At 42.4% G+C, this 23889-nt stretch overlaps 1 protein-coding gene across 1 annotated transcript in view; it reads left to right on the forward strand.

The window, feature by feature from the left end:
* Positions 1 to 23889, forward strand: part of evla (Enah/Vasp-like a) — a 69835-nt gene that overhangs the window by 10165 nt on the left and 35781 nt on the right. Inside the window, exons 2-3 of the mRNA XM_038967683.1 lie at positions 18053 to 18221; positions 18575 to 18752. Coding sequence (XP_038823611.1) covers positions 18053 to 18221; positions 18575 to 18752 — 347 coding nt within the window. The remainder of the gene's footprint in view (positions 1 to 18052; positions 18222 to 18574; positions 18753 to 23889) is intronic.

Consider the following 23889-nt stretch of genomic DNA (forward strand, 5'->3'; position numbering starts at 1 on the left):
GTTCTCTGTTCTCTCTCTCTCCTTCTCTCTCTCTCCTTCTCTCTCTGACTCTCTTCCTGACTCTCTCTCTGACTTTCGCGCACTCACTCGCTATCGCCTTCTCTCTCTTTCCCTTCCTCTCTCACTCTCACACAAACTCACTGTCACGCTCACTCCTTCCATTTCTCTTCACTCACTCAGTTTAATGTGGATTCTTGTGCTTCTGGAATGATTGTTTATTTTTGACCCGTCTGAAGAAGATAGAAGATGAGGTGTGCGTTCCACATGCTCTCCGGCCTCACTAATGCTTTCCTTTCCATGTAATTTCCGCCACTTTTCATTTTATGCAAAAGGGTTTCACTTCTACCTCCTCCATTGACACCATCTGCCAACCATGTATTCCTTTGATGACTTCGGGTAAGGATAATTGCCTTTCCCACTGTGTTGCTTTTGCCTTGTCCATCTGCCTCAGAATTTTTCTGTTTATAGTATATGTATCAGGAATAGGCTTGACTTTCTCATCCTAGATGAGAAATGGTTTTGGTAGCTAGTTATTAGATATAAAACTGAAGTTGCTCTCTGCCACAGGGCGGCAGGTAGCCTAGTGGTTAGAGTGTTGGGCCAGTAACCAAAAGGTTGCTAGATCAAATCCCCAAGTTGACGAGGTAAAAATGTGTCAATCTGCCCCTGAAGAAGTCAGTTAACCAACTGTCTTTGTAAATACAAATTTGTTCTTAACTGACTTGCTTAGTTAAATAATAATAAATTGTTGGACATTTTACTATTCAGGTGTGAAGTGTATTGATCAGAGATGTGATTGGACAATGATGTAAATACAGTAATATCAAATGTTTATGGCCTAGAGTAAAATGGTTTTGGTAGGTAGTTCCTATACAAAACGGAGTCTCTCTTTTCAGCTCGGTAAGAAACCATAGAGCTGTTGGCTGTTTGTGTCAGTAAAAGCACTTAATAGTTCCAGGGAGTGTTTCCTTCAATCCACTGAGCTGAGACTGCAGCCAGCTGTTCAGAGGAATGAGTTTGATAAATCTCTCCATTCTTCCCAGAGGAAAAGGAGATGAGTTTCAATCAGTGTGTCAGCTTTGCCTCAGAGAGGATTGATCCCATCTTACGCTTGCTTGTGTACAGGCTGTCCATGCTTAGGAATGCTAAGCTAATGCTAATTTGTGTAGTATGGTGGGATTCCCACCACAAGCTAGCTGGGTCTCAAAAACAAAGGAGATTAGAAAGACTGGGACCAGGGTTGGGGTGTGCAATTTGTGAGGATTGGATTTTCAGGGTTGTGTTCATTAAGTGCCAAACTGAGAGAGAAAAAACTGAGTTAAACAGGGAAGGACAACCTGGAGATTTCGCTACAGAGTGCCCTATTGAACACAACCCAGGTGATGTAGTCAGTATGCGGGAAGAATAACCTAGGGATGCTTTATATGACACCACTGGGATTTTACAACCTCGTTGTGTTTGTGCATAGTTTGTTGATTTGAAGGAGGGGAGTGTAGCTGTTTTATGATTTTCTTGCTAAGGCCCAATACCATGTTTCACACATAGGACTGTGGACAAATCCTTTCTGTCAACGTGTGGGGCTTACAACTGACTGTAGGCGCAATGATGACATAACTCATCTTCGGAAGGAGTAACAGCTTTAGGAACATTGTCACTTGACAAAACTGAATGCATTTACTGCCAAAGAGACCGCTGAACATTTTAATGGTATAATAACAAGCGTATCATATATATTATGCTTATGAGCTTGTGAAAATGACATTTGGTCTGGGAAATAACAGTCCAGATAGAATGACAAGCGTATAGATTTCACTCTGGTCAGGGATCTGCATTCGGGAGGCACAACAGGGCCCTGACAACCCTGGGGAGCTTTGCTGTTGCTGAACCTGCAGTTATTGGCTTTTAAACTACCTCACCCTCTCTTCCCCCCCCCCCCCCCCCCCCCCCCCATCTCTAACCCTAACTCCCCCTGCTCTCGTTCTCTCTCTGACATTCTCTCCCCCTTCTGCTATCTTCCTTACCTTTCAGTTGACTACTGACCCATAACATCAAACAGATAAATTGTGCTAGCCGCTAGCCTAACTCCCCAGTGGTAGTGCTTCCTCAGGCCCATAACTAGCTAGTCGCTACAGTACCAAATTGGCTGCATTTCCCTTTAAGGATAATGATTAGTGACAGATAGGGACCTGCCTTTACAGAGGGCTTGGGGTGGGGGGAAGGGCTGTATCCAGTAGCCATGTGTCTACGACTTACTTACCCCTTTCTTATCCTTGGTGATCAAACACCATGTCATTACTGCAATTCCTTTTTTCCGTTTGGAAGACTTGTAGTCTACTGGGATGACCCACCCATCTCTGATGTGTCTCTCTCCAAGGTGTGATACCAACAATATCTTTGCCACATGCTATATGTTAGCATCATGGCAAATTTCTTTTGATTCCTGGAATGACAGAGTCACTTATAGTAATTCAGGTTGACAATGGCCTATGTTCAGCCTAGTTTGTCCCAATGCTCTGCCCACCAATCCTAACTGAGGAGGACTAATTTAACCAATCCAAAACAGTGGTGCTCTCACCCTCAGTGACTCCTTGTCAACTAGTCAGAGTGTAGCGTAGCTATCATATTGACATTTGAGATTGTTCCGCCTTTTTTCTGACACAACAAGAAATTGTGTTATTGAGTGTGTACAGGGTTGGAGGACGAAGCATGGGACGGCTCATCCACACAGTGTAGTTTAGAGACTGCCCTCTGGCTCATATGTCAACCACCCACCATTACTCAAATCACAACATTCCATTTCCAATTAAGTTGTATGTGTCATGGTACTTTATGTCTGCTGAGATGCGTGTATGTGCTTGTGCATGTGTGCTTGCGTGTACAGTGCATTCAAAAAGTTTTCAGACCCCTTGACTTTTTCCACATTTTGTTATGTTACAGCCTTATTCTGGAATGGATTAAACTGTTATTTTTACACATCAATCTACACACAATAACCAATAATGACAAAGCTATTGTCATGCAATAAAATGCAAATTAATTACTTAAAAATCATACAATGTGATTTTCTGGATTATTGTTTTAGATTCCGTCTCTCACAGTTGAAGTGTACCTATGATAAAAATTACAGACCTCTACATGCTTTGTAAGTAGGAAAACCTGCAAAATCGGCAGTGTATCAAATACTTGTTCTCCCCACTGTAAGTATTCAGACCCTTTACTCAGTACTTTGTTGAAGCACCTTTGGCAGCGATTACAGCCTCGAGTCTTCTTGGGTATGACGCTACAAGCTTGGCACACCTGTATTGGGGAGTTTCTCCCATTCTTTCTGCAGTTCCTCTCAAGCTCTGTCAGGTTGGATGGTGCGCGTCGCTGCACAGCTATTTTCAAGTCTCTCCAGAGATGTTAGATTGGGTTCAAGTCTGGGCTCTGGCTGGGACACTTAAGGACATTCAGAGACTTGTCCCGAAGCCACTCCTGCGTTGTTTTGGCTATGTGCTTAGGATCATTGTCCTGTTGGAAGGTGAATCTTTGCCCCCAGTCTGAGGTTCTGAGCGCTCTCAAGCAGGTTTTCATCAAGGATTTCACTGTACTTTGCTCTGTTCATTTTCCCCTCGATCCTGACTAGTCTCCCAATCCCTGCCACTGAAAAACATCCCCACAGCATGATGCTACCACCACCATGCGTCACCGTAGGGACTGTGCCAGGTTTCCTCCAGACGTGACACCTGGCAGTCAGGCCAAAGAGTTAAATCTTGGTTTCATCAGACCAGAGAATCTTGTTTCGCATGGTCTGAGTCCTTCAGGTACCTTTTGGAAAACTCCAAGCGGGCTGTCAAGTGGCTTCCGTTTGTCCACTCGACCATAAAGGCCTGATTGGTGGAGTGATGCAGAGATGTCCTTCTGGACAACTGGATAACTGGATAACTCTGTTGTTCTGTCAGAGTGACCATCGGGTTCTTGGTCACCCGATGGCCCTTCTCCTCCGATTGCTCAGTTTTGGCTGGGTAGCCAGCTCTAGGAAGAGTCTTGGTGGTTCCAAACTTCTTCCATTTAAGAATGATGGAGTCCAATGTGTTCTTGGGGACCTTCAATGCTGCAGAAATGTTTTTGTACCCTTTCCCAGATTTGTGCCTCAACACAATCCTGTCTCAGAGCTCTATGGACAATTCCTTCGACCTCATGGCTTGATTTTTGCTCAGACATGCACTGTCAACTGTGGGACCTTATATAAACAGGTGTGGGCCTTTCCAAATCAAGTCCAATCAATTGAATTTACCACAGGTGGACCCCAATAAGGTTGTAGAAACATCTGAAGGATGATCAAAGGATACATGATGCACCTGAGCTCAATTTCGAGTCTCATAGCAAAAGGTCTGAATAGTTATGTAAATAAGGTATTTCTGTTTTTTATTTGTAATAAATTTGCTAACATTTCTCAAAACCTTTTTTTGTTTTGGCATTATGGGGTATTGTGTGTAGATTGATGAGGATTTGTATTGATTTAATCCATTTTAGATTAAGGCTGTTACATAACAAAATGTGGAAAAAGTCAAGGGGTCCGAATACTTTCCGAATGCACTGTATATGATTGTCTCTATGTAGACTAATTGACTTGCGTGCCGGACAGATCAACTATATGTATTTGACCTTATTCAGACGGCCCCCTTCCACAAGGTGACAAGTGCAAAGTGCAAACACTCATCACTCCATCATTGTCCCATTGTCTTCAGTGTAAATCCAGTGCTGGATGGCACAGCAAGGGGCATCCCAATTAAACAGGCCCCTGCATGCTGGGTGGCCATGGCGACAGCTGGCTGGTTTAAGGGAAGGGTGTGTGTGTGTGCGCGCGCGCATGCGCATGCAATCTGTAAGTTCTCAGTGTGTGTATGTTTGGTCTGCACCCTGTCACAGCTGGGTGGGGGGTTGGGGTTGATATGGGCTAATATCCCAGAGGCAAACAGAAGAACAACAGGAGGACAACAGCACTCAGGGGGTGTTGCCTACAGGATCAGCACCACTAGGAGCATCAGCCGTCTGTAATATGATCACAAGCCGTCTGCAGCAGGCCCTACCACAGGCCTTTTAGTGACCTCATCGTCGCTAATCTCTTTGTTGCTGGATTTGTGTTTACTCTGTACTCAGACTAGAAAAAAGGGGGCATTTATGGGGGGGGGTTGGGAGAGTCCCCTCTTAATTAAAAAAAACTGTTTTATGACTACTGTCAAGTTGTTCCCTGGTGGGTTTGAATAATCTTTTGAGGATAATAAAACATCTGATCTGTAGAGTTACATTTTAAAGCGTGGCATGGCATTCTGGAAGCAAGCCCAGTAATGTGACAGTTTTGCCTCAAAAACAAAGGGTGTTTTTCAAAAAGAAGTGTTTTTTTGTAATCAATATGGATAGCCACCAGCTCCAAGCACTATGGTTCTACATGCCTCAGAGTGTCAGTGATTCTGGACTCTTCTACAGCAACTACTCAGCCAGGTTGGTTGTGCATTCATTTGGCAACACTTCATGATCATTAATGAATAAGCATTAATACATGTTTTTTTTAACAGTTTGCAAGTTGTTAAAAAGTATTAATAAGCATTTATACATATGCATGAGCATTTATAATGTCTAATTCATTAATGTTTTTATGAAGAGTAACCAACATATTTTACTATGGCCAATTGGCAACTGTTAGGGAGGTTAATGAGAGTGACTTAGTTACTCTAAACAAAAAACTAAAACATTGTAAACTTCTAATGCTAATGTCACTATAGATTCTAATGCATACAGCAGCAAATCCCCTGGTGTTAAAATGTTAAATGGACCTTAAATATTCTGGATTCATCTCTGAATATTCTCCCATTTAAAAACAGTATTTTATTATTGATTGAAAGGCATTTATTTCACTGGAATTGTAATGCAATGTCACGACGTCCGCCGAAGTCGGTTCCTCTCCTTGTTCGGGCGGCGTTCGGCGGTCGACGTCACCGGTCTTCTAGCCATCACCGATCCACCTTTCATCTTCCATTTGTCTTGTTTTCCCACACACCTGGTTTACATTCCCTCATTACTTGTCGTGTATATAACCCTCTGTTCCTCCCATGTCTGTGTGTGAAATTGTTTGTTGGAAAGTGTTTGTGCACTCTGACTGGTTCGCGACGGGTTATTTTGTACCCATATTTTGTTGTTCTGGCTGCCGTTGGTTTTGCACATTAAACTGCTCCGGTTATTACCCAGTTCTGCTCTCCTGCGCCTGACTTCGCTGCAGCCAGTCACGCACCTCTTACATGCAAACACAAATGTTTTGCAGATGTAAGTGGTTGACAGAACTTTTGAACATTTCTATTTTGACCTACTGAGTACTAACAAAGGTAGCTTCTTCATCCAGGGAATGACAGATGGACTTGACTGAAATGACATGGAAAATGACTGAAATGACATTGTGACTGAAATGACCACGTGACTGAAATGACACATCCAAAGGAATACTTCGAATATAGTCTCTAATCGTTCTAATTTATTAACCCCCTGGTGTTAACGTTATATGTTAAAGCAACCAACAACACCCACTGATCATGATAAGAATAGAACAGCATGCGAATGCTACACTGAACAATCTTTGTTTCAGGGTGCACTATATTCTCTGAATCTCTGAATAGACACCGTATAAGGAACCATGTTTTAATTTACACTCGTATTGAAGAACGGCTACAGGCTAAACTCCACATTGGGTTTCGCTCCAATGCCCTTCTTTATGTTCCTCCTGAAAAGATGGATGGAATGTTTTGTTGCTGTCCCAGATGGAGACGGCTGGATACAGTGAAGACTACTGTTCACTTCGTTTCAGATCTGTGTGTGCTGTCTATAATAGGAGCTGGCTATACAGCACAACTGATCATGAATACAGTACAACTGATTTGGGACCAGGCTTATAGTAGCCTTCACTTTCCTTTTAAACATGCGTTGTGCATATGACATCATGCTGGTTGCTTAGTGAGTACTGCTTCCTCCTGATTTGGCTCACACCAAGGCTCGAACCCAGGACCCATCTGCCTTTCTAGCACACATGACCACCCTCCAAAAGCATCTTACCAGTCAGTACCACTTGAAAAGCTAGCTTTTCGCCAGTGCAAGTTGGGACTCTTCAGGCTGAGGAGTAAGCTTCACACATCCCCACGTGCTACACATACATTAGAGACTGGGAAGAAACCAATGTGATTTAACCTGATTAAGTCGAGAATATGTTTTTGTAGCGTCAAATGGAAATTTGCTCGACTTTTGTCTAGTTTGCGTGACACTAGTTTGGACACCATTCGATAGTTCTTCATTTAGGACAGAGGCACACACAATTTGCACAAACTGTCTACCATTAAAATGTTAATTGAATGTTCTTGCTGAATAGCATGGATGTATACGTTCATCATTTGTTGCCGAAAATCATCCCAGCAATATGGTACTCTGTTTCACTTCAGCTGAAGTCAGTGTCACTCATGCCAAACACTAATGTGCCAGCCATTGACCTACATACAAAGTGGTCCAAGTCAGCTTTAGCTGTTTCTGTTAGTTTGAGTGGGAGTTATAGTTTATAGAACATGATATCACAGTGGTGAACACTGGACAGCAACAGTATCTGAGTGTTATTGAACATCATTGGTTTTAGACACTGCAATTTGGGTGGTACTTTGGCTGGTGGGTTGTGGTGGAGGAGGCTTAGAACTGTGTGTGTGTGTGTGTGTCGTTTTTTCACAAGCAAGGACATTTAGCTAAGAAGATAAGCACATTAATGGAGCAGGAGGAAAAGACCATTAAGGGCCACATCCCTCTCTCCTGTATATGGCTTATTTCTCATCCATTCAACGTGTTATACTTTCATATGTAAGAGTGGTGGGGGCAGGGTAAAACATTGAGCTCGTCCATCATGTGGTGTCCATCAAAGTGATTCCTAGGGATTGAAGTTGGAGTTTGTTGACATAGAGTTTTATGTATTGTTGGCTGGAAAAAAATGCAGTGCATTAATGAGCACAAAGAGGTTTATTTTTTATTTATCTTTTCTTTTAATGCTCAGTTTACAGCTATGTAAATCCTCGTACTTTATGGCATTATTGTGCAATATTTGAAATTGTCTCCAAGAAGTTTACTATTGTCTGAAAATGGTCTTGGCAGTCTGTTCTGTCCCTTATATAACCACACTTGCCACCAGGTCTTCCAACAGAGTGGAGTTCAATAGGTTACACCGTAACAAAACATTTTGGAATGAAAAAACAAGTGTTTATTTTTGGACAAAATCATGTAGTTCCTGTTTCTGTCCATTTTCTACCGTTTGGTGCCTAATGAATACCACCCAGGCCTTCTGGGAAGTTGCCCCACACAATTACTGAAGGCCTCTGTCCTCGCAGAACTCCCTTCCAGTGGGACTTTCTCTGTGCTGAGATTACAGCCCGGTGCCTAAATGAGAGTTAAGCCCTAGTTAATTTAGCCTTAAAACGGGAGTGAGGTAACGATCTCCTCGGAAGTCGCCTGTAATCCCGCCACTGAGTTGCTCTCTGTCAGCTGGTGCGTGTGTGTGTGTGTGTGGTGGAGCTGCCCAAAAATGATTATACTGCACTGCACTCTGGGAAAAACACTAGAGTGTATAATCCACTCTATCCCCTCCCTGCTGCCCTCTCTTTAATAACAGGGAAGGAACCACTTCTCCTTTTTAATGAATTCCCCAAAATGTGCATGCTGCTGTTTTTATTCATCGTCGGTGTGTGGAGCAAGGAGTCAGAATACAGACTGAATGGGAGAGGAAACGTGAATTAAGTCTGCTGTTCTAATGGGAGTCCCCCGCTACTGCTGATGGTTTCATTCTCACTGGTCTCTCTACTACACCTGAGGATGAGTCTACCTGTCTGTGTAAGACGAGAGACAATGCTGCACTCCACAGCATGCATGTGTGGGACCTGTATTGAGAGACTCTTATTTTGACAGCGTAGACTCTGGCTCTGAAGTATGGAGCAGGGGTTGCTGGGAGATCTCCAGCTTAGATTTTAGTGCCACTGCAGGTGCACGATCTCTGCTTTTATTCTTTGTATTTTATTTCTCCCCTTTAGGCTGGATAGTCTCTAATTAAACCTTGAAGTCTAATACTGAAGTCAGTGTCCCTGGATCTTAATTTTTTCTATCATCAGCCTTACATTTGGAGGCATCTGTGGGATTTCTTAATCTGCCTTACACATTTTTCATTACAGGTCTCGTACTTTATTTTTGGCTTTGCACTTGATGTGACTGAAATGTGAACTACAATTAGCAGACTAGCAGACATAGCATTGTTGCCCAGTAAACAGGGAGTGAGAGAGAAAGGCCTTACCAATCAAATACTGTAGCTCACATGATGCAGCAGACAGAGAGAGTGATGCCGTGTCGTGTTCTATTATTTGGGTCTGTTCGGGTACGTTCCACTGAACCAGCAGCATTAAACAATTACCCTGCCTGGCAACAAAGTGTTTGCCCACTGGCTGGCTGGTCACCACCTAGGGTTGTTGTCCTCTCACCGCTTGATGCCCCCTCTGCCTCCAGGGTTCCCATGGAAAGCCTGAAATTGTTCCCAGGCAAAATGTTATTTATTGGTCACGATGGGGAAATTAGGCCAACAACTTCTGTGCCAAACCGGCATCCTGCTTTTAGAAAAAACGCTGCCCCTTACCTTACTATTCATTTAACCCATCCCCAATTTGAGTATTCCTGGACAAAGCCGGTAAACCAAGAGTGTGCACACTGTAGTAAAAACGTTTTGCAACGAAAAATAGCGTTTCTTATTGGACAAGTTCAGGTTAGTACATCCCTGTTTCTGCCGTTTGCTTCCGTTTGCTTCCTAGTGAATACATCCCAGAACTGTACTACCAGAAAGTACTCAGCTAATGGATGGGGTACATACAGTACATTACACCGAAACCCAACATCCATGTTACATGAAAGACCCTGTGTATGTGCGTGTATGTACAGCAGAGGCTTGCTTAATGTGTGTGTGTGTGTGAGTGTGTAGGGGCAGAGGTTGCTTAATTCCAAAGGCTAGAAACATGGTGGCCTCCTTTATCCAGCTCACCCATGAGGCTTATTTGACATGGTTAAGCACTCAATGTAGCAGAAGCCTCCATCCAGCATCTCACTCCCACTCGTCTAGCTAGAGCATGTCTGGAGGCTAGCATTATCACAACTTCTGCCTCAAGGTCCTTATAAGCCATCGTAATGGATGTTGTACTACCTCTGTGTAATAGCTCTTTCAAGGTATCCCCAAAGAAAAAGCAAATACCGTATTATGATAGTGATGTGTCTGAGCACTCCTGTCCAATCCCAGTAAGCAAAACTGGTTGTAAAGATGTCATTTCAACAGCAAAACTGGTTGAAAGTACGTTTTGCTCAGTGGGATAGGCCTATACACTTACACAGGTACAGGGGTGATTTTAATTGTATTTAACTACATTGTTATTGACTGGCTATATTGTTTTGAGTGTTATATCGAATGGATGTTCCTTAAAACGAAATAAGTCACAAGTCTCCTATAGATATTACACACACATAGCCTGTCAATGTCCATTTAATTATTCAGGGATGTTTAGAAACAAAGACCCCATATTATTGTCTGTTTTGTTCCCCTGATAATTCTGTTCATTTGTGTTTTTTATCAATATTTTGACTAGAGGTCGACCGATTTATGATTTTTCAACGCCGATACCGATTATTGGGGGGCCAAAAAAGGCCGATACCAATTAATCGGACGATTTTTTAAAAATGTATTTGTAATAATGACAATTACAACTATACTGAATGAACACTTTTCTTTTATCTTAATATAATACATCAATAAAATCAATTTAGCCTCAAATAAATAATGAAACATGTTCTATTTGGTTTAAATAATGCAAAAACAAAGTGTTGGAGAAGAAAGTAAAAGTGCAATATGTGCCATGTAAAAAAGCTAACGTTTAAGTTCCTTGCTCAGAACATGAGAACATATGAAAGCTGGTGGTTCCTTTTAACATGAGTCTTCAATATTCCCAGGTACGAAGTTTTAGGTTGTAGTTATTATAGGAATTACAGGACTATTTCTCTCTATTTTCTATCTATTTATACCATTTGTATTTCATATACCTTTGACTATTGGATGCTCTTAGCAATACTTTAGTATTGCCAGTGTAACAGTATAGCTTCCGTCCCCCTCGCCCCTACCTGGGCTCGAACTAGGAACACATCGACAACAGCCACCCTCGAAGCATCGTTACCCATCGCTCCACAAAAGCCACGGCCCTTGCAGAGCAAGGGGAACAACTACTCCAAGTCTCAGAGCGAGTGACGTCACCGATTGAAACGCTATTAGCGCGCACCCCGCTAACTAGCTATCCATTTCACATCGGTTACACCAGCCTAATCTCGGGAGTTGAAAGGCTTGAAGTCATAAACAGCTCAATGTTTGAAGCACAGCGAAGAGCTGCTGGCAAACGCACGAAAGTGCTGTTTGAATGAATGCTTACGAGCCTGCTGCTGCCTACCATCGTTCAGTCAGACTGCTCTATCAAATATCAAATCATAGACTTAATTATAACATAATAACACACAGAAATACGAGCCTTTGGTCATTGATATGGTCGAATCCGGAAACTATCATTTCGAAAACAAAACGTTTATTCTTTCAGTGAAATACGGAACCGTTACGTATTTTATCTAACGGGTGGCATCCCTAAGTCTAAATATTGCTGTTACATTGTACAACGTTCAATGTTATGTCATAATTATGTACAATTCTGGCAAATTAATTACGGTCTTTGTTAGGAATAAATGGACTTCACACAGTTCGCAACGAGCCAGGCGGCCCAAACTGCTGCATATACCCTGACTGCTTGCACGGAACTGACTGCTTGCACCCTAATTATAAGAAATTCATGTTAGCAGGCAATATTAACTCAATTTGCAGGTTTAAAAATATATACTTGTGTATTGATTTTAAAGAAAGGCATTGATGTTTATGGTTAGGTTTGGTGCAACGACAGTGCTAAATCATCACCCGTTTGGCGAAGTAGGCTGTGATTCGCTGAGAAATTAACAGGCACTGCATCGATTATATGCAACGCAGGACACGCTAGATAAACTAGTAATATCATCAACCATGTGTAGTTAACTAGTGATTATGTTAAGATTGATTGTTTTTTTATAAGATAAGTTTAATGCTAGCTAGCAACTTACAACTTACAGCTTCTTGCTGCCCTCGCGTAACAGGTAGTCAGCCTGCCATGCAGGCTCCTCGTGGAGTGCAATGTAAGGCAGGTGATTAGAGTGTTGGACTAGTAACCGGAAGGTTGCAAAAACGAATCCCCGAGCTGACAAGGTAAAAAGTCATTCTGCCCCTGAACAAGGCAGTTAACCCACCGTTCCTAGGCCGTCATTGAAAATAAGAATGTGTTCTTAACTGACTTGCCTAGTTAAATAAAGGTGTAAAAAAAAAAAAGATTTCCGATTTGTTATGAAAACTTGAAATCGGCCCTAATTAATCGGCCATTCCGATTAATCAGTCGACCTCTAATTTTGACTTTTATTCATGACTTGGACATGAAAAGTGCTTATCCTTTTTTTAAAGGTGTAGTCTTGAGTATAAGGAAGACCGACAGGGTTTAAGCCCATAGTGACTGACAAGGAGAGCCACAGTCGCCACTTACATCCTCACTTAACTTCTACATTAATGTGGATGCAACCATGATATTTCTGCATCTGTAACTTTCTCACTCATCATTATTCACGATTCATTCAGGATTATCCGTAATCATGGTAGCATCCACATTAATGAAGAAGTGTTTAGAAACATATTCTATTTTTATTTACAAGCTCTTTACAAGCTCTGACGAAGGCCGTGGGGCCGATACGTAAGCTTATTAAATATCGGTGATACTATCAAGAGCAGTGTGCGGTTTCCTTTTTCCTTCATTTTTATTTACAATAAAAGTGACTCCAAAATGACACAATACATTATTTTTTATTAATTTCTATTGGGCACAAAATAATCTGAAACACAACCAAAACAAACAGCAAATGCATCCAACACACAAGCTTGATGTAGTTGGTGTGTGCTATGAATGTGGGACCAAATACTTAACTTTTTACTACTTTAATACACAAGTGAATTTGTCCCAATACTTTTGGTCCCCTAGAATGGGAGAACTATGTACAAAAAGTGCTATAATTTCTAAACGGTTCACCCGATATGGAAGAAACTGGATGGAAGACAGTCTGCACCTTAACCTCATAGCCATTGTATCATTTCAAATCCAAAGTGCTGGAGTACAGAGACAAAACAAACCAAAAATGTGTCACTGTCCCAATACTTTGAGCTCGTTGTATACTGTTTATGATTTGGAGGTGCAGTGCAGTATGCGACCTACGAGAACCGGTCTTGGATCAGGAAGATGTTGGTGTTTGTATACACAGCCACTACCACCAAGTGCTAATATTAGCATTCTCTAACCACAAACCAGTCAGTGTAGAGTAAAGGATGTTACCAGGAAGCAAGGTAAGACCCAAGTGCAGATGTTGTGAACTAACAATGTTTATTGTAACCGGTGCAGGCAAACGACAGGTCAAGGCAGGCAGGGGTCGATAATCCAGAGTAGGAGCAAAGGTACAGGACGGCAGGCAAGCTCAGGGACAGGCAGAGTGGTCGGGCGGGTGGGTACAGGGTCAGGACAGGCAAGGGTCAAAAACCAAGAGGACGAGAAGAAGCGAGGCTGGCGAAAGACAGGAGCTGACAGGAACAAGCACTGGTAAGCTTGGCAAACAAGACGAACTAGCACAGACAGACAGAAAACACAGGTATAAATACCCAGAGGATAAGTGGGGAAGATGGGCGACACCTGGAGGGGGTGGAAACGAGCACAAGGACAGGTGAAACAGATCAGGGCGTGACACGTGTGGTTGTTGTACAGCAAGTATCCTCATTAAGAGTGGTCATAACCCAAAATTATATTCATAGCTGTGTATTCATAGCTGTAATGTGGTTACAAAAGCACTATCTTCTGTAGTGGTGTAAGTCTGTGGTAGAAGACAGGAATCTGAATTGAGAGTGACTAGCCTACATCAAATAAATAAATAAAAAATACGAAAAACGTAACATTTGCACCCCCATTTTTTTATTTTTAAATGCAATAAAATAACAATAACGAGGCTATACAAGGAGTACTGGTACCGATTTAATGTGCTGGGGTTACGAGGTAGTTGAGGTGATTGAGGTAATATCAACATGTAGATAGGGGTAAAAGTCACTAAGCAATCAGGATAGATAATAAACAGAGTAGCAGCAGCGTGTGTGTGTATGTGTGTGTGTGGCGTCAATATGTGTGTGTGTGTGTGTGTGTGTGTGTGTGTGTGTGTGTGTGTGTGTGTGTGTGTGTGTGTGTGTGTGTGTGTGTGTGTGTGTGTGTGTGTGTGTGTGTGTGTGTGTGTGTGTGTGTGTGTGTGAGTTGGAGTGTCAATGTAGCAGCAGTGTGTGTGCGCATAGAGTCAGTGCAAAAAAAAAGTCTGGGTAGGTATTTGATTACCTGTTCAGCAGTCTTATGGCTTGTGGGTCGAAGCTGTTCAGGAGCCTTTTGGTCCCAGACTTGGACGCTCCGGTACCGCTTGTCGTGCGGTAGCAGAGAGAAAAGTCTATGACTTGGGTGGCTGGAGTCTGACAATTGTTGGGGCCTTCCTCTGACACCGCCTGGTAAGAGGTCCTGGATGGCAGGGAGCTCGGCCCCAGTGACATTCGAGGAGCCTACAGTCGTTAAGCTTTAAGTTGCATCACATGCGATGATTGAGCAATGTCAGTCAGACAAATTGACGGCGCTATGCTTTATTTCTGACTTAGCCTGGTAGGGTACTGAAACCAATGCTTCACAGAGAAGGCTGTGACCCTCGACCCCAGATGACTCCAGAAATAGGGCTTGTTTTTGTAAGGGGATCTGTCAGACACTAAAGAACTGAGTATCTCCTCATGGACATGGGTGGTCTCTGTACTGTGGTAGAAGCGCCTGTTATGTGGTTAGATTGAGCCCAACTCAATTTAGAACCAGATAGACCATAAAGATATATTCTAAGTCCCAGTAATGTCTTTGAAAGCTTTGAGTAAGGAAATCCATCATGTGTAGACTCGGGATATCCTCCATTGCTAAGTCCTACTTGACTGAGGAAGATGACTGGTGAACTATGCCCACAGTTGAGTCTAAAACATGTTGGGGTCTACCTGTGGTTGCCAGGATACCAGAGAGGCATAAGCCTGTTTTCTATAAGGTTTTGCTTATTTTGGATTTATTTGAATGATCCCATATTGATCCCATATTGATTGAGTTATTGAATCAATTGAGCCCAAGACTTCCCTATTTTGAATGTGGTAAATGAAGATGCTCTCAAACCTCCATTATTGCTGTTAGCCTTTAGTTATTAGCTGTTAGCCTTTGCTTCTTTTGCTGAGATATTATTACACCTACTGTGTCAAACTAAACCTCACTCAAAACCTCAAATGAAGCACGGCACTGTTGTCTGCTGCGCTAACTGGCTGAGATGTCGCATAAAGGGTAAACCAAAACTTGCTATATCCGATTGCATGTTCAATGTCTCCTCAAGGACGTAATTACTGTGCAATGATTGGATTTTTAGATGATCTGTAATTGATTGATTACCACGCTGCGCTTCAATTTAATTTGAAAAGCACTTGCAAGGAAAGTCATGGTGACTGGTTGTGTGATGACTGTCTGATGGTTGTGTTATGGTTGATACTGAAGAGTAGTGAGGATGTGTTGGTAATCAAGGAGGGACAGCTGTCAGTCCCTGTCCTGCGACATTCTTTCAGAGCCTGACCATCTAATATTGTTGTAGTGTATTGCGCTGGCCTGATTACACATCTGCCATAGTTGCTGGAACGGACAGTGTGAAAACAAACTATCTGAGCTGTTCGGGTCGGGATGACACAATAGTGTGAAAACGGTAGTAGATGTTGCTACAAGAGGTTCTGAATCCTGCACTCATACTGCCTCACCCATTCGCTGTGCTGAGACATGGCTGAAGTGTCAGTCTCCATGTTCTTCACCTCCTAGGGAGGAAGGAGATCACAGAGGAAGGCCACATGCCGGCATTTGAACGCTAGTGATGTCCTAGGGGCCTTAGAGTCAGATGACCCATTGTCTGTCTCTGTGGTGGAATCTTGATTTAGCTGCGATATTTTAAATACTTTATTTTGGATATCGAAAAGGCTTTCTATGTTGAGGCACCGACTTTGCAAAATATTTCCTTTAAGAATTGGTGTCTTGAAATGACAGCTGTGAATGCAGTGCTAATTTGCCAGTCTGTACAATAAAGACTAAGAATGTTGGGTCGCCTGAAATAACTGAGTAAGATAATTATTTAAAGCAGTTAGCACAAATAGCAGAGCTTCGCTGTCCCTTTGGTATTCAAGGTGAACATTTTAAAACTTTTTGTCACTTCACAGTCCCCTGAGGGCATCAGCCAATCTCACCTTTTAGAGCTCTATGTGTGAAACATCAATACCCTGTCATGCTGTCAGGAATATCACCCCATATTGTTATTCACACTCTTAAATCAGAGTTTTCCTGATCAGGGTTTCAAGATCAGCAACGCACACCCTTCCGCCCATGTCTCCAAACATTCTGACATATCCCAACTAGCACATGTTCCGAGAACCATTACATTTTAGTCATTTAGCAGACACTCTTATCCAGAGCGACTTACAGTAGTGAGTGCATACTTTTTCGTATTGGTCCCCCGTGGGAATCGAACCCACAACCCTGGCACTGCAAGCATTTCTTAGAGCTTGGTGAGAGCATGGTTGTCCTATGGTTATTTTGAATACAACCTTCCCACAACTTTCTGGGATAGCTGCTTGGCTTTGGAACATCCTCAGCATATTTAAGAAGCTTTTATTCCTGGTATTTCATTACAGAACGTGTCAGAGCAGTTCAAACATGGTTACATTTCATTTCAATTTTGGAAATGTTCTAGGAAAATGTTCTAACTGGTTTGACATTGGGAATGTTCTCAAATAGTCCAGAGAACGTGAAGAAAAACGTATCCTGTGGGAAAGCAAAACGTTCCTCGTGGTTCTACTGAAAGTTCTTAAATTGTTTTGAGAACGATAAGAAAACTTTCCATACGCCTCCCGAGTGGTGCAGCAGTCTAAGGCACTGCATCGGAGTGCTTGAGGCATCACTACAGACACGGGTTCAATTCCAGGCTGTGTCACAACCGGCTGTGACTTAAGTCCCATAAGGGGGCGCACACCCGGGTTAGGGGAGGGTTTGGCCCAGGGGGGCTTTACTTGGCTCATCGTGCTCTAGCGACTACTTATGGCGGGCTGGGTGCCTGCAGACTGACTTGTTGTCGTCAACGTCGTCCAGGTTAAGCGGGCAGGCGTTAAGAAGCGCGGTTAGACGGGTCATGTTTCGGAGGACGCACGATTCGACCTTCGCCTCTCCTGAGGTGGTTGGGGGGTTACAGCGATGAGACAAGATTGTAATTGGATATCACGAAATTGGGGCGAAAAAAGAGGTTTAAACAACAAAGAAACATAAAAACATATACATTCCGTTCTCAGCATTTGGTTCTCACCAATTAAAATGAACAGCTTTGTATGTGTAAAAAACATGGCATGGTAGTTCCATCCTGGTGGCCCAGTGGACTAATTCCATAGACAGAGAACATAAGATAATAGGTTTGATTCTCACTGATGCCGTGTCACAATAAAAAAGAAACGTGTTTGCATGATTAATGCCTATCTGTGCTTGGAGTTCAAAAACGTGAACCCAAAATAAGCTAGCAGTGTTATTAAAAGTATTATTGAAACATTCAGTGAAAGATTTAAGGAAGTTATACAAAAACCTCCAAATAACCCATCATTTCTGTTCCCATAGCGTTAATAAAACCTCCCAGGGAAACTTTCAAGGAACCAGAGTAAAACGTTGAAATTGAGGATTTTTTTTTTTTTTTTTTACATTAACCCTATGTCTCTGTTGTTGACCTCTAACCCTTGTGTCTTCCTCCTCCACAGTGAACAGAGTATCTGCCAAGCCCGCGCCTCGGTCATGGTGTACGATGACGCCAGTAAGAAGTGGGTGCCAATCAAGCCGGGACAGCAGGGCTTCAGCCGCATCAACATCTACCACAACACGGCCAACAACACCTTCCGCGTGGTCGGGGTCAAACTACAGGACCAGCAGGTACACACACACACACACACACATTTCTATGGTGAATTTGTCTGTTCTAGTCATTTCTATGGACCAACATATGTGACGTAGATATGGGGGAAGACATGTCACACTGCAAGCCTATTCATCTTCATCAAACACACTGGCTTAAGGATAATAATAGAGATAGAGTCCATCTCTTATGTAATCTCTTTCAAATTCAGCACTGTGATAAAAATAAAAAAGCAAACAATGTTTTTGAAATGTACCAGTAATCTCTATGGCACTATTGATGGGATTCAATCTTGTACACTGATCTAAGCTGACAATAGTATTTGACAAGTAATGAATGAATGATGAGTACTTGGCTGTCTCTCTCTCAGGTAGTGATCAACTACTCCATAGTAAAGGGGCTGAAGTATAATCAGGCCACACCCACCTTCCACCAGTGGCGTGATGCCAGGCAGGTGTACGGTCTCAACTTCGCCAGCAAGGAGGAGGCCACCACCTTCTCCACCGCCATGATGTTTGCCCTCAATGTGCTCAGCTCGCAAGACGGAGGTGGGACCCTTTCCAGTGTGTCAGTAATCTGCATGTCAGTCTGTTTATGTCACAGTCAAAGGGTTTAGCCAGGCTGTAGCTGAAACTGATGAATGTTAATTGTCAGTTGTACTCAACACAAAATGCAAATCTTTTTATCCAGTCATTTGTGGCCAGTTTAACTCCACTATCATCCCAGGATTGTTAGATCAACAAAATATTTTGTTGAACATGTTTAGGTTGTTGTAAGATATAATATATCTTAAATGACCAGGTATAAGATATAAAATATAATATATCTTATAGATATAATCTATTTTCAGAAAGGATTTCAACCATTTCAGTTTACACTTGGTTCAGCCAATGACATTAGGGCTGTAGGTGCTAGTCAGTCTGGTTGCTGGGTTGATCTCAACTGAGTTATTTTTTCTTTCTTTTTTAACTAGGCAAGTCATTTAAGAACAAATTCTTATTTACAATGACAGCCTAGGAACAGTGGGTTAACTGCCTTGTTCAGGGGCAGAACGACATATTTTTACCTTGGCAGCTCGGGGATTTGATCTAGCAACCTTTTGGTTACTGGCCCAACACTCTAACCATGAGGCTACCTGCCGCCGTTCTACCTCCCTCTGCTGGATATCAAGCTCTAAGGTGAAAACAGAGCCATAACTAGTATATCTCTATGGCTCAGGGTGAAATTTTTCAGCTGTGTGTGGGAAATTGGTAATACAAAACAAACCATAGAATCCTGCTAGACTATAAACTCAGTGACCTATGTCGTGTTCAGTAGGGCACATTGTAGCAAAACGTTTAAAAATGTTATGCAACGGAAAATTATTTAAAAGGCCTTATTGGACAAGTTCAAATAGTACATCCCCATTTCACTTAGTTTCAAAATGTTTTTCCCTACTGAACACAACCCAGGCTAGGGCCCAGGCTGCCAGACTTAGATATGTTCAGTAGCCTGGTCATTGGTCATTTAAGCATAAAGTATGAGGGCCGATTGTAGACAGTTGTGACAATAATACATGCCTAATGCAACACTATCCAAACTAACCATTACAACTATTAACACTATCACGCCAGGAAAGACACTTGCACACATCAATGTAAAGACCTGTAGTTAGAGGAGATGTATGGTTCTGTCTAGTTTATGACAACAGAAATGTAGTGAGGTCTTTATATGAAGCCTGCCTGACTCTACCCATACTTAACAAATAGCACATGTGCCTCTCCTGTTACAGGCTGCTACTTATATGCTGTTGGGAGGGGAAGTTCGGTGACGGCTCCATTCCGTCCCCTAGCCTTCCTATTGGTGCACAGCCTGGCTAAAATACCCATGGAGCCAAATTGTCTTAGACCGCCAAATCTCACATGGCACTCTCCTTTTTTGGGGGAACCTTTGAGGTGACCGGAGTGGGCCACGTTGGAGGTGAGCTGAGCTATAGGGCTCCTCAAGCAAACCCAAGGTGCTTCTTCGGTCCAGGGAACGCAGTCGCAGGCATTCTCCTGCTTTATACATGCTACTGGGGTCCCATGTTGGATCACATGTTGGATCACCCGACTCGTGGCTAATGCTATTCCAGTAGTCTGGCCAGCTGCCTGACTAGAAGCCATAGTTAGTACGTATACTGCATACAGTAATAGCTTGCTAAAGACATTGTAAGAACAGCAGAGAGGGTCTCACGATTATTCTTACTCCAGAGATGTCACCAGCCACTATCAGAAGGTGCACTTCTGCGAAGATCACCCTCAGTAAGTAGAGTAGGTGATAGAGGGAGGGGTGGAATCAGGGTGATCTATTGCATGATGGTGCTGCTGGCAATGTGAGGCTGATGGAATTGGCAACACCTCTCTGGGTGGCATTGTAGGGCTAAAATAGGGAGGTGATGTTCTGGAAATCACTATTCAGATGTGTAAGCTGTTAATCATCACCAATCATGTAAAGCTTAAGCTGTATGCATTGCTGTTGACTGCCAATGAAAGTTTTCCATTTAAACACCACTGAAACACCATGGTGGCCCTAAGGGGCAAAGTAGCATTTATATTTGATCATGTTTTAGTGCTTAGATGTGTGTCCTGAGGTTTGGAATACTGTTTTTTATCATCATATTTTACTCAACTCACAATTAGGCAATTAGGTAAACACCATCTGAGTTAGAGAGTGTGAGAAAAAGCAGGCCTTGTTTTGTCCCTTGAGTGCTTCTGTCCTTAAATGTGCACAGGCCTGATCAAGCCCTAGCACTCCTCTGGGTCACTACTTCTCTCACCTCACCATTTCAGGCCTCTCTGTGCAACATTAGGCACTAGCTAAGGTCATTTGTCAAATACACGACCTTCCTGTTAACATCTGTAGATGTGTTGTATAGCGTTCATAATAACCCTTGATTGTGTTAATGGTGTTGGCTATTGTGTACTTATCTAAAAGCATGTAATTGTGCAGTCGCTAGGCTGTGAGGCTGCAGTGGTCCACATTGTTGTATTTGTAATATCAGGCAACTCTTTACCAGCCTAATACCAACGTATCTTATGTTTAGTTACTTTGTTGTGTCTGGATCTGAAAGTAAGTGGTTAATAGTGATGTACCGATATTACATTTTTGTCCGATACCCAATATTTTCCTTGCCAAAACACCCGATACCGATAACCGATATTTAAAATGTTAGGGGCCTTAAGCATTCTAGTACAGTTAAATAGTTAACATACACACGGACGCAGCGGTCTAAGGCACTGCATGAGGCGTCACCACAGTCCCTGGTTTGAATCCAGGCTGTATCACATCCGGACGGGATTGGGAGTACCCATAGGGCGGCGCACAATTGGCCCAGCGTTGTCCGGGTTTGGCCGTCATTGTAAATAAATAAGAATTTGTTCTTAACTGACTTGCATAGTTAAATAAAGGTTACACACAGACCAAAAAGTTATTTTGTTGGCATTTACGTATGTCCCCATTACCACTAAAACATAATCAAAACCTATTTCTTTCACTTACTTGCTGTGCTGTTTCGTTGTTTATTTGTTCTGTTGTTTTATTCTCAACCAGGATTTTTATGGAACGCCGTTTGGGTCTTTGCGTGTCAAAAAAGATATGTCAAATAACACTTTGACGTGTCAAGTAAGCTTGTTGACCAATCAGGACCTGACTATGACTACACGTCACATAATTGAACGTGTTCATACATTTTTTACTTAGTTATTACATGATAACTCTGAGGAGGATGTTGGGAAAAAATATATTTTGTATTGAGTAGACTGATACCCTATTTCATTGATCCCCACTCCTTAGGTAAAGCTGTACAGTGCAATATGAAAGTCAATACACCCAATACTGGGGAGGTGATTTCACACATTCACAGTCCCGCGATAAGAGCTACAACGCTAGCTATATTTGCGTAAACTCTTCACAGTTGTGTTCTGTGTGTGTCACCAAGTAGACTGATACCCCATTTCCTTGCTTCACATTCCAATCTTGTTTAACATTATCTAGTCTAAATATGGCATGATTCCACCAATTGTAACCTTCTGCATCATTTTCAAATAGGTACTTTTATTTTGAAGGCAAACCGCAAATTCCACTATTGTGCCCAATCCTTATTGTGGCTAGCTTCACAACACAACCCGGTCTGGTCGAGCGGCACTAGCCAGATGAAGCTAGCTGGCTGCTTATAATGTTCACTTTGGGCAACAGGGTTAAGTAGCTGGCTAGCTATTTATTTTCATGAACTGAAGTTCAATTTCATTAGGCAAACAACAAGTGGCTACCTAGCTAATACTTACTCACAAGAATTCCTAAATCATTGCTAAGAATAATGAAATTGACTGCAGTTTCTACTGGTCATTGTTTTCAGACTGGTTGTATTGGTGCTAGCTAGGTACCAAGCTAAAGCTAGCTAGCTACCCCAGAAGTTGCAGTCAAACAAATAATGCTTTATTACCATTGCGGTATTGTAAACACATCGTTCGTGGCCGGTGTTTGCTTGTTTGCAGATCTTTTTGTACAGCTTTTACAGTGCTACTGATAGTAGTGGTGGTGCCTGGCTTGCATGTGCAAATTCAGAACACACAACATTCTATAATAGAACTGTTATTTGATATGTCAAATTAAAAACGTATTTAACGCGTCAAATAGTGTTATTTGACGTGTATCTTTTTTGACAGGCAAAGACCCAAATGCCGTTCCATAGTATGCCGTGAAGCTAATAGCAGTGACGCTATTACTGTGTAACTCCGGTAGGGCAACATCTGAAAAATAGCGCACTTGGTAGTGTGTACCGGTGCTCGATCAGTGGCGAAAACCAACATCCCCCACGACAGAGAACGGTTGATTGGCAAGGACAGTGAATTACATCATCTTGGCGTAAATGGATTTTGCCTTTGAGTTGTCTCGCTGAAATTTTCTTACTCTTTCAAATGACAGCTCGACTTGTTGACTGCTCAATCCATACAGCAGACATTGTGGACTAGGTTAGGAATGCTGTGTTGCACGTGTAGCGCAACATTTTATGTTATATAGGTATGCACGGCGGCTTTGACATTGGTTTTGCACATCGGCGTTAAACTAGACATCGGGCCGATACCGATGTTTGCATTTTTAGCTAATATCGGCCGATTCCGATATGTTCACCGATTAATGGTGCATCCCTAGTAGCTACAAAAGTATGTCTACCAAAAGATAGCATCAAATAGCATATTAGCTTTGCAATGGTTTCCTTTGATCGCAAATAGTATACAGTATATAGTTCAAATTCTTGGTTTCATGTATTCCAAACAAAACCGTGAAAAGATCAGGTTGGAGTAACTGGCTCATAGACACCATCATAGATTACTGCCCTCAATGGCGATTATGATGAGTATTTTGGCTGTTTTATGACATAAGCTCTAGCTGGATATGTGCTAACATTAGGTGCAAAGCGTTACAGATAATTATCAGCTGCTAACAAGGGGAGTTCAGAGTAGTGTCAAGAAGAATGTAAACAAGACATCCCAAGACATCACCTATCAGAGAGCTGCAGGCCGAGAGAACAAAGAAGAGCAGCGCACACACAGACAGGGACACACACAACTAAACTCCTCATAGGCAGTGTAGTGATGAAACGATGTAGAGTAGGGCATGATTTATATTTATGCTCTATTTTCTGAAAAACGATGGCAGAAGTGT

The sequence above is a fragment of the Salvelinus namaycush genome, chromosome 28 (genome assembly GCF_016432855.1).
Source record: "Salvelinus namaycush isolate Seneca chromosome 28, SaNama_1.0, whole genome shotgun sequence".
Taxonomy (NCBI): domain Eukaryota; kingdom Metazoa; phylum Chordata; class Actinopteri; order Salmoniformes; family Salmonidae; genus Salvelinus; species Salvelinus namaycush.